Source organism: Aethalodelphis obliquidens, unplaced genomic scaffold (assembly GCF_003676395.1).
Source record: "Aethalodelphis obliquidens isolate GAN/ISIS:26980383/991018 unplaced genomic scaffold, ASM367639v1 scaffold57, whole genome shotgun sequence".
NCBI lineage: Eukaryota > Metazoa > Chordata > Mammalia > Artiodactyla > Delphinidae > Aethalodelphis > Aethalodelphis obliquidens.
In genome coordinates this window covers 11,211,558-11,222,586 of record NW_020838001.1, presented here as the reverse complement: position 1 = coordinate 11,222,586, position 11,029 = coordinate 11,211,558, and the positions used below count along the sequence as shown (strand labels likewise).

Here is an 11,029-nt window from a genome sequence, read left to right as displayed (position 1 = left end):
CAAGACAAACATGATTCTATCAGGATACTGCTCTGCCATGCCTTTCTTTGACCTCACAATGCCACTGGGCATCTCTCCATGCTGACATATGAAGATCTACCTTGTCCTTTAAAAAAAAATTGTGGTAAAATTCACATAGCATAAAATTTACCAGTGAAAAAAATTGAAGTATATATATATATTTTTAAGATGACGTTATTCTTTTTAAAAATTAATTTATTATTATTATTTTTTGGCTGTGTTGGTCTTCGTTGCTGCGCGCGGGCTTTCTCTAGTTGTGGTGAGCGGGGGCTACTCTTCTCATTGTGGCGGCTTCTCTTATTGCAGAGCATGGGCTCTAGGTGCACAGGCTTCAGTAGATGTGACGTGTGGGCTCAGTAGATGTGACGTGTGGGCTCAGTAGTTTTGGCTTGTGGGCTCTAGGGTGCGTGGGCTTCAGTAGTTGCGGCGCATGGGTTCTAGAGCGCAGGCTCAGTAGTTGTGGCGCACTGGCTTAGTTGCTCCGGACCAGTTCCTGGACCAGGGATTGAACCTGTGTCCCCTGCATTGGCAGGTGGATTCTTAACCACTGCACTACCAGGGAAGTCCCTGAAGTATAGTTGATTTACTATATTGTGTTAGTTTCAGGTATACAGTGAAGAAAGTGATTCAGTTTTATATATACATATATATATTTTTTCAGGTTATTTTCCATTATAGGTTATTACAAGATGTTGAATATAGTTCCCTGTGCTGTACAGTAAATCCTGTTGCTTATCTATTTTATGTATAGTAGTTTGTATCTGTCAATCCCATACTCCTAACTTATCCTTCTCCCCCTCTCTTTCCCCTTTGGTAACCATAAGTTTGTTTTCTATGTCTGTGAGTCTGTTTCTGTTTTGTATATAGATTTATTTATATTATTTTTTAGATTCCACATATAAGTGATATCATATAGTATTTGTCTTTCTCTGTCTGACTTACTTCACTAAGTATAATATTCTCTAGGTCCATCCATGTTGCTGCAAATGGCATTATTTCATTCTTTTGTTTTCTGACTAATATTCATATATATATATATATGCCACATCTTCTTTATCCATTCATCTATCGATAGATATTTAGGTTGCTTCCATATCTTGGCTATTGTAAATAGTGCTGCTGTGAACATTGGGGTGCATGTATCTTTTTGAATTGAGTTTTTGTCTTTTCCAGATACAAGTCCAGGAGTGAGATTGCTGGATCATATAGTAGCTCTGTAAAACTTACCATCTTATAATCCAATAGTTTTCATAAATGTATCATGTTTATGTAAGATGCTATTATTAGAGGAGGCTGCACAAAGACTTTATGGGAATGCTGTATTGTCTTTACAACTCTTCTGTAACCTAAAAATGTTACTAAGTAAACAGTTAAAATCAATCGGCAATTAAAAAAAGTTCAAAAAAATTTACCATCTTAACTACAGTTCACTGACATTAAGTATTATGTATTCACACCGTTGTGCAACCATCACCACCATCCATCTCTAGGACTTTTCATCTTCCCAAATTGAAACTCTGTACCCATTAAACAACTGCCCTTTCCCCTCTCCCCAGCCCCTGGAAACCACCATTCTACTTTCCATCTCTGTGAGTTTAACTGCTCTAGGTACCTCGTATAAGTAGAATCAGACAATATTTGTCCTTTTGTGTCTGGTTTATTTCACTTAGCATAATGTCCTCAAGGTTCATCCATGTTGTAGCCTGTGTCAGAACTTCTTTCCTTTTAAAGGCTGAATAACATTCCCTTGTATGTATAGACCACATTTTGTTTATCCATTCATACATCAGTGGACACGTGTTGTTTCCACCTTTTAGCTATTGTGAATAATTGCTGCTATGAACATAGTTGTACAAATGTATTTTCAAAACTCTGCTTTCAGTTCTTTTGGGTATATGCCTAGAAGTGGAATTGCTGGATTGTATGGTAATTCTATTTTTAATTTTTTGAGGAACCGCCTTAGTGTTTCTCACAGTGGTTGTACCATTTGACATTCCCACCAACAATGCAAAAGGGTTCCAATTTCTCCATGTCATCACCAACACTTGTTATTTTGTTTCTGTTTTTCTTTTTTTTGACGGTAGCCATCCTTGTGGGTATGAGGTAGTCTATCATTGTGGTTTTGTGCATTTCCGTAATAATTAGTGATTGTGAACATCTTTTCGTGTGCTTATTGGCCATTCATGTATCTTCTTTGGAGAAATGTCTACTTCTAAGCCTTTGCCCAATTTTAATTGAGTCGTTTTTCTGTTGTGTTTTTTTCCTGATAAACTTATTTATTTATTTTTGGCAGTGTTGTGTCTTTGTTGCTGCGTGCAGGCTTTCTTTAGTTGCGGTGAGCAGGGGCTACTCTTCATTGCAGTGTGCAGGCTTCTCACTGAGGTGGCTTCTCTTGTTGTGCAGCACGGGCTCTATGCACGCGGGCTTCAGTAGTTGTGGCTCGTGGGCTCTAGAGCACAGGCTCAGTAGCTGTGGCACACGGCTTAGTTGCTCTGCGGCATGTGGGATCTTCCCAGACCAGGGATCGAACCCGTGTCCCCTGCATTGGCAGGCGGATTCTTAACCACTGCGCCACTACGGAAGCCCTTTCTGTTGTTGAGTTGTAGGAGTTCTTTATATTTTCTGGATATTAACCTCTTATTAGATATGTGACTTGCAAATATTTTCCCCTATCTTGTAGGCTGTCTTTCCACTCTGTTGATTTTGTCCTTTACTGCCCAGAAGTTTTTAATTTTGAATGTATCAAATATATCTCCTTTTTTCCTGTTGGTTGCTAGTACTTTTTGTGTCATATACCTTGTCACTTTAAATGGCTATAGAGTGGTCCATTGTGTGGTTGTTCTGTAACTGGATCTATCAGCAAATCCTGAAGGTTCTACTTTTAAAATTTTAAAAATATTTATTTAATTTGGCTGTTGGCTGCGCCGGGTCTTAGTTGCAGTACGTGGGATCTTCGTTGCCACGTGCAGTATCTTCGTTGCAACATGCGGGATCCTTAGTTGTGGCATACGGGATCTAGTTCCCTGATCAGGAATCAAAACCCGGCCCCCTGCATTGGGAGCGTGTTGTCTTAACCACTGGACCACCAGGAAAGTCCCAGGTTCTACTTTTAAGATAGATTCAGACTATTTCTCACCACCTCCATGGCTTGGTGGAGTCCCCTGTCATCTGCTTTCATGACTCCAGTTACCTTCTCACTGGGATCCCTGCTTCTGCCCTTGCCTCCAGGACAGTCCATCCGTCATAGGCAGCCAGAGGGATTCCATTAGAACCGAAGTCAGATACTGTCCCTCCTCTGCTCAGAACTCTCCATGGCTCCCACTAACCCAAAGTAAAAGCCCCAGTCTTTACAGTGGCCCACAAACCCTTGTGTGATATGGCCTCCACTATTTCTGTGAGATAATTTCCCGCTACTTCCCCTGTACTCCACCCACAGCGACTACATGGGCCAGGCATGCTTCTACCTCAGGGCTCCTGCACTTGCTCTTCTTGCTGCTGCTATCTGCATGGCCCACTCCCTCACTGCATTCATGTTTTTGCTCGCCTGTCACTTCAATGAGGCCTCCCTGGACCAGTCTAAAGTTAAAATAAAATCCCCCAGCACTCCCCATGCTCCTCCTCTGCTGTGTTTCTCTCCATGGTGCTTACCAGAATACAACACTTTTCATAGTTGACTCATTTATCTTGGTTATTGTTTGTCTTCCCCAAGAGGAATATCAACTTCATGAGAACAGGAATCACTTCTGTCTTGTTCATGAATATGTGTCTAGGGCATGAGCCACAGTAAGTGCCAAAAATGTTTTTTTTACACACATTTATGAATGTTTATTTAGGCAAATTTTCCAGAAATGGAATTGTGAGTCAAAGAGAATGCATCTTTTAAATATTTTTAACCACGTTGCTCAGGTGCCAAAAAATATTTGATGAATGACTAAATTAAAGTGAGTACCTTTCGTCTGTTTGTTGGACATTTTTATTTCTTTCAGCGATGGCTTGCTCTTATCCTGTGAGCATCTATTATATCCATAGTGCTGACCTCTATATCCCATAAGCAAAGTACCCAGTAGGTCCTCCATCAAAAAAATTCATTTAAATCACTCCTGCATTCCCAGAGCTTGCCACGTGGTGGCAGCATATGCTCAGGCAAGTTTCACTAGCCAGCACCAAGGGTATCCCAGGATTCCAAAATTCCGGATCCCAGGACACTGGACCTGGCAGCCCTCGGGGATCTAACCTAGGTACCATTCGGCAGACGGGGAAAGTGAGGTCTCAAAGAGGAGGCATGGTGGGAAAAATCTCGGACATAGGAATCAGGGGAAATCTGGCTTTTAAGTTTGGCTCTTCTACCAGTTCACTGTGATCCTGGGTGGGGGAAGTCCTAACCCACTCTGGGCCTGTTTCCCACCTGCCTGATTTGTGAGGTTATCATGACTTGCGAGGTCAGGCCCTCTGTGGGGCTAAGGGGAGGTAATTCACTCTCATGTGTTGAGGTGGGTCAGTGTGAGGGGGAACAGTAGGCCCAGACGCCCAAGAGAGAGGGGATATAATTACCCGCATTTAATAGACCAGGGATTGAGGTCTAGAGGGTGCCACAGCCAGGAGGGTACAGAGCAGAAACAAAAGTCCTCCTTGCAACCCCCAACTCCAAATCCACTAGAGACAATCTCCATGGACCATCTCTGCTGGTTCCCCCTTCAGCCTTATTTTTCGACCTGCTGGCTGATTTCTAAGCCCTTTCACCTCTCTCTGTCAAGGAAGCAACAATGGCACTCCCTTTGGGCAAGGTGCCTTGGTTTCCTCCTGCAAATGGGGCTAAAGAAAAGCTGCAGAGACTGGGAGAAAGAATTCTTAAAGCAGTTTGGGGGCAGAGGAGGGGCATGTATCTGGGTAGGAAGTGCCTGTTCTTCCACAGTCCCCGCCAGGCTCCTGCCCACCACTCCTAGCCATGTGGTCCCGGCCCACGGCTTCCGGTCTTACAAGAGAAGCTGGAAGTTTGAATTTTGATGTGAAGTGTCTTGCTTTTTAAATGTTGGCAATACATTCATTAAAGAACAAAACAAACAAAAAATCTGGAGCAAAACACTATGGGGTCAAGCTGAACACGTCTCTGGGTTGGATAGGGCTGCTGGCTGCCATTTTGAGACCCTTCCCCGCCCCAGGTTCCTACAGACACCTATGCCAGACGGTAACTGGGAGAAGTCACTGTGGGTGGTGTCAGGTGGATCCTGGTTTCTCGGCCCTTGCTGCCTGCAGGCCCGCTGGGGCGTGTTCCAGGCCTCTGGGCCATAGTGGTTCAGCTCACATCACCGCCCTCCTCGGGGAAAGGCTGGGCATTAATGGTGGGGCAGCAGGCAGGGCCTGTTGAGCAACGAGCCTTGTGAAAACAAGGGCTTACGTCACCCGTGCACGCAGCCTCCCTGCAGGACACCTAGGGTGGCACTGGGGTGGGAACGGCCACTGATTTCACTGTCAGGCCAGGGCAGAGTGGGAAGCAAAAGGCTCAGTATTTGTTAGGTGAGGTCAGAAGGGCAAGACCCCAATGGGACTGAGTCGGGTCCTTGGGGGCTAGTTCCCAGGGTCTGGGTTGCCCCTTGACTTGCTGTGTGACCCCAACTGCCCTTATCTGAGCCTCAGCTTTTCCATTTAGAAAATGGGGCTCCTGCGGCCAGACCCGTTATGATTTGTTACAAACTCAAAGCGGGAGGTCGGGCTGGAAAGACTTTAATCCTTCCCACCCCTTGAATGTGACCTGGGACACACTTAGCTCTGCTGGGCCTCAGTTTCCTCATTCGTAAAGCGGAGATAATAATAGTACCTGCTTCCTACCAATTATCGGGAGGATTAAATGAGTTAATACATGTAAAGAGCTTAAAATATGGCTCAGAGAGGGTGAAAGATTGTGTGAGGACACACACAAATTAGCTGCAGACTCCCCAGGTCTCACAGCATCTCCCCAGAGTCCTGAGAGGTGGGGGTGGGTGCTGAAGCTCAGAGAGGGGAGCCATCTTGTCTGAGGTCACACAGCCCAGCTAATGGTGGGGGGAACCTCACCTTCTTCTCAGCCTCCTCCATTTATTGAGCACCTCCTGTGTACCAAGCACTGTTCTAGGCACTGGGGGAACCGCAGTGAATAAAACAAACAAAAATCCTGGCCCTGATGGAGCTGACAATGGGAGAGGGCAGTGGGAACAGAAATCAAGATGCGTAGGTGAGATAATGTTGATTGTAATTGAGAATGGTGAAGGAGATGAAGCAGGGGGATGCGAAAGGAGTGATCAAGGGCCTAGGACTTTCGATGGGGAGGTCAGGGAGGCCTTCTCAGAGGAGGTAACCTTTGGGCTGAGCCCTGAGGAGCTGCCTTGGGCAGAGCTGGGGAAACAGCGGTCTTGGTCCAGAGGTGACAGCAAATGCATTCGTCCCCTGGTACATTTTGAGCATGCCTGATCCAGGAGTTCCCATATTTGAGGGCTGGCACTCATGGAGGGGTTAGTCTGGAGTGGGACTGAGGCAGACAAAACAACTAGGATAACGGTGGCTGGAGATAAGGGCTGGGAAGGAAGTTCACCAGCAGGTAGGGCAGGGAGGGCCTCCTGGAGGCAGTGGCCCTCAAGCTCAGCCCTGAGTGTCCCATTTTGCAGCTTGGGAGGCCTGGCTGGGTGGCCCTGGGGCCTTGGATCCCTCCCTGGCCCAGAGGCTGCTGGGAAGGCCTAGAAAGCCAGCAGGCTGGGCCAGTGTTTCATCCTGTTCCTCCCTGCCCCCCACCCCCCAAGGGCACTCAAGAGATGTCATTTCTCCAGCTCTCCAGGGCAGAGGTCACCCCAGCTCAGCAGATAATGCTGAAGGTTGAGCAATGTCCACCTGCCCGCCAGGGCCAGGGCTGGGGTCAGTGGGCTGGGGGTCAGCAACCAGGCAGGCTGGGAGCTCCTGCCTGGGCGGCCTGGGCCGGGGGTGGCAGAGGGGTAGGCCCAGGAGCTGCCCAAATGGCCTCGGAATGGCTCAGGAGAGGGTAAGGGGCCGCTGGAGCCCACTCTGCAGGGAGGGCCTCAGGCCTAAATTCAGATCCAGGTGGGCCATCTTGTTTCCCCATCTGTGAACCAGGGGGGCAGCAAGGGCATGCTTCTGGCAGGGTGAAAAAGCAAACTCTGGGTCCAGGCCCACCCTCACCGCCCAGTAGGGACCTGGTCTCTCCTGCATGGCCCCTCCTGAGCCTGGCTGGTCCCCCACCCCACCAGCCTCAGAAACAGGTGTTTTGGCCTCGGGTGCAAATAGGTCTGAGGGTGCCTGGACAAGGGCTTTCCTTCTGAGAACAGTGGGGGACATGAGGCCATGTGATCTTGGGTATGCTGTGGGCCTCTGGGCCTCTTTGTACCCTGGGAGAAGGCCCTTCTTTACGATGTGCGTCCCAGAGCCGTAAGCCTTATGTTTGGGAGTCTGTGGTGGAGACAGTAATACAACTAATAATAATAACAGTAACGACACCTTCACGGACTGAAGCTTGGAGAAGTGAAGTGACTTGCCCAAGGTCACACAGTGTGTTGGAGACAAGCACCCCTGTCCCCTTCCACCCTCCCGGGGCCCATGTCGGGCTGTGGTGGGGCTGGAGATGACCCGGGTGTGGTCTGAGGGGCGGGCAGGTGCGGTGGGCGGGGCTAGGGGAGGGGCGCGGTCGACCTTGGCACAGGCCCAAGTGGAGCTCGCCCCTGACCAGCAGGCCCCCAAACCCAGGTCTTCGTATTTAAGACAGGAAGTCGCCACAGGTGTGAAATTCCCTCCTTCCAAGATCTGGGGATGGGGGCAAGTTTAGGGGCGAGGCTGGACCCAGGGAAGGGCCGTGGAGATGGGTCACCTCTCCGGGAGCCAGAGCTGGGGTCTCCAGCATCCCGCCTGGAGCGCGTCCCTTCGGTGGGGAGTCGGGACTGGTTGCAGCCGATCCTGAAGCCAGCGCCTCCTCCAGCAGGGGGCGGGCCGCGGCCGTGTTTGGGGTGGGAGAAGAAGATCACGTTGCCCCCTCCCCGGATTCTCCCCTCCCTTCTAGTATAGCCTCCAGCCCAGAGGGGGCGGTCCGGGGGCGGGTTAGCGCCTTCTCTCGCTCCCAATCCCGGGGCCGCCGGGTGGGAGTGGGCAGGGGGCGATGCCGCCCCCCACCAGGTCGAGGGACCCCCGAGGGCGCGCTCTGGGTCTCCAGTCTGGCCACTACGCCCCACCGCCGCCCTCCCGGGGGTCTCGGGCGGCCACAGCGTGTCCTCTGCGTGCCTGGGGAGGGGCTGGGGCGGCCTCCAGTTGTGACGCAGCCGTTGCCATGGCCCGCCTTATAAATAACCGGGCTCAGGAGAAACTTTAGCGAGTCAGAGCCGCGCACGGGACCGGGAAGGGGACTCACCCGAGGGGCCAGCCGCCAGCCGCCAGCCCCCGCACTAATAGCGGCCACGCCGGAGGGAGCGGCAACAGCATCAGGGACACAGCAGCGACAGTTCGGAGCTGGGAGGCCGCGCCACCTGCGGGCCGGCCGGAGCGGGCAGCCCCAGGCCCCCTCCCCGGGCACCCGCGTTCATGCAACGCCTGGTGGCCTGGGACCCAGCATGTCTCCCCCTGCCGCCGCCGCCTGCCTTTAAATCCATGGAAGTGGCCAACTTCTACTACGAGGCGGACTGCTTGGCTGCTGCGTACGGCGGCAAGGCGGCCCCCGCGGCGCCCCCCGCGGCCAGACCCGGGCCGCGCCCCCCCGCCGGCGAGCTGGGTAGCATCGGTGACCACGAGCGCGCCATCGACTTCAGTCCATACCTGGAGCCGCTGGGCGCGCCGCAGGCCCCGGCGCCGGCCACGGACACCTTTGAGGCGGCTCCGCCCGCGCCCGCCCCCGCTCCCGCCTCCTCCGGGCAGCACCACGACTTCCTCTCCGACCTCTTCTCTGACGACTACGGGGGCAAGAACTGCAAGAAGGCGGCCGAATACGGCTACGTGAGCCTGGGTCGTCTGGGGGCCGCCAAGGGCGCGCTGCACCCGGGCTGCTTCGCGCCCTTACACCCGCCGCCCCCGCCGCCACCGCAGCCGGCCGAGCTCAAGGCGGAGCCGGGCTTCGAGCCCGCGGACTGCAAGCGGAAGGAGGAGGCCGGAGCGCCGGGCGGCGGCGCCGCAGGCATGGCGGCTGGTTTCCCGTACGCGCTGCGCGCCTACCTCGGCTACCAGGCGGTGCCGAGCGGCAGCAGCGGGAGCCTCTCCACGTCCTCGTCGTCCAGCCCGCCCGGCACGCCAAGCCCAGCAGACGCCAAGGCGCCCCCGGCCGCCTGCTATGTGGGGGCGGCGCCGGCGCCCTCGCAGGTCAAGAGCAAGGCCAAGAAGACCGTGGACAAGCACAGCGACGAGTACAAGATCCGGCGTGAGCGCAACAACATCGCGGTGCGCAAGAGCCGCGACAAGGCCAAGATGCGCAACCTGGAGACGCAGCACAAGGTCCTGGAGCTCACGGCCGAGAACGAGCGGCTCCAGAAGAAGGTGGAACAGCTGTCGCGCGAGCTCAGCACCCTGCGGAACTTGTTCAAGCAGCTGCCAGAACCCCTGCTCACCTCCTCCGGCCACTGCTAGCGCGGCCCCCGCGCGCGTCCCCCTGCCGGCCGGCCTCCGCGCTGCCGGGCGCGCCGCGGCCACCGAGACTCCGGGAAGCGCCCGCGCTCCCGCCCCCGCCCCTGGTGGCGCCGGCAAAACTTTGGCACTGGGGCACTTGGCAGCGCGGGGAGCTCGTCGGTAATTTTAATATTTTATTAAATATATATATCTATATTTTTGTCCACACCAACCGCACATGCAGATGGGCCGCCCGCCCGTGGTGTTATTTAAAGAAGAGATGTCTATGTGTACAGATGAATGATAAACTCTGCCTCTCCTTCTGACCCCTCTCCAGGCGCCGGCGGGCGGGCCGGTTTCGAAGTTGATGCAATCGGTTTAAACATGGCTGAACGCGTGTGTACACGGGACTGACGCAACCCACGTGTAACTGTCAGCCGGGCCCTGAGTAATCGCTTAAAGATGTTCCTACGGGGTTGTTGCTGTTGCTGTTGTTTTTGTTTTTGTTGTTGTTTTTTTGGTCTTTTTTTTTGTATTATAAAAAAATAATCTATTTCTATGAGAAAAGAGGCATCTGTATATTTGGGAATCTTTTCCGTTCAAGCATTAAGAACACTTTTAATAAACTTTTTTTTTTTGTTTTTTGAGAATGGTTAAAGAGCCTTTTGGGGGCAGTAGTTGGCTTTGATTTTTTTTTCCCCTTTATTTTGGATTTATGATTTTATATTTGTTTTTCTGGCGTGTGTGGGGTTGTTGTGTGTGTGTGAGCTGCTATTATTTTTGGCTCTTTAGGTGGTTGGGTGGGGGGGGTTGCAGCTGCTTTTTCTCCTCTGCTACTCCCCCAGGGCCTGTGCTTGGAGATGGGGGTACCAGGCTGGGGCGGGGGAGGGGCAGAGGAGTGCTGGGCCAGGCTTTCAGGGTGACTCAGTGCCGCTGGGTGCTGGGGAGGAGTGACTCGGAACCTTGCTTGGGGAGGGCCTTCAGGGACTCCGGCTGGTCCTGAGTGCGAGGCTTGGGTCTAGACGGGCCTGGAGGGCTCTGACCTCTGCGCAGTGCTTGGGGACCCAGCCAGCAGAACTGTGACTCTGGAAGGGGAGGGGATACAGGTCTTGGTCCTGCTGAGCCCAAAATGGGGCAGATTCTTTTGGAAAGTGAAGTGGGGCCGGCTGTTTAGAAAATAGCGTGTGTGTGTATGTGTATTTTTAAGAGAGTGGCCTGGGTGGCAAGCTTGGGTTTGTGTCCCTGGCCAGCGGGAGGGGAGAATCCGGGCCAGGTAGGGGAAGTGGGGGGAAGGGTTCCTGTACTTCCACTCCTTTTCCTAGGAGTGGGAGATGTGCCATTTGTCCTCTTTGCCCAGTTGTGGACACTGAGGCCCAACCTCACCTGCTCAAGGCGGCTGAGCCCAGGTGTGAACCCAGGGCTGCAGTCCCTGATTCCCTGGGACAGA

At 52.4% G+C, this 11,029-nt stretch overlaps 1 protein-coding gene across 1 annotated transcript; it reads left to right on the top strand.

Annotated features, from left to right (window-relative positions):
* Positions 1-8,347: 8,347 nt before the first annotated feature.
* On the top strand, positions 8,348-10,240 carry CEBPB (CCAAT enhancer binding protein beta). The gene has a single exon (XM_027087016.1). It carries the CDS (start codon positions 8,572-8,574, stop codon positions 9,601-9,603), a length of 1,032 nt encoding a protein of 343 aa, XP_026942817.1. The 5' UTR covers positions 8,348-8,571; the 3' UTR covers positions 9,604-10,240.
* The last annotated feature ends 789 nt before the right edge of the window (positions 10,241-11,029 follow it).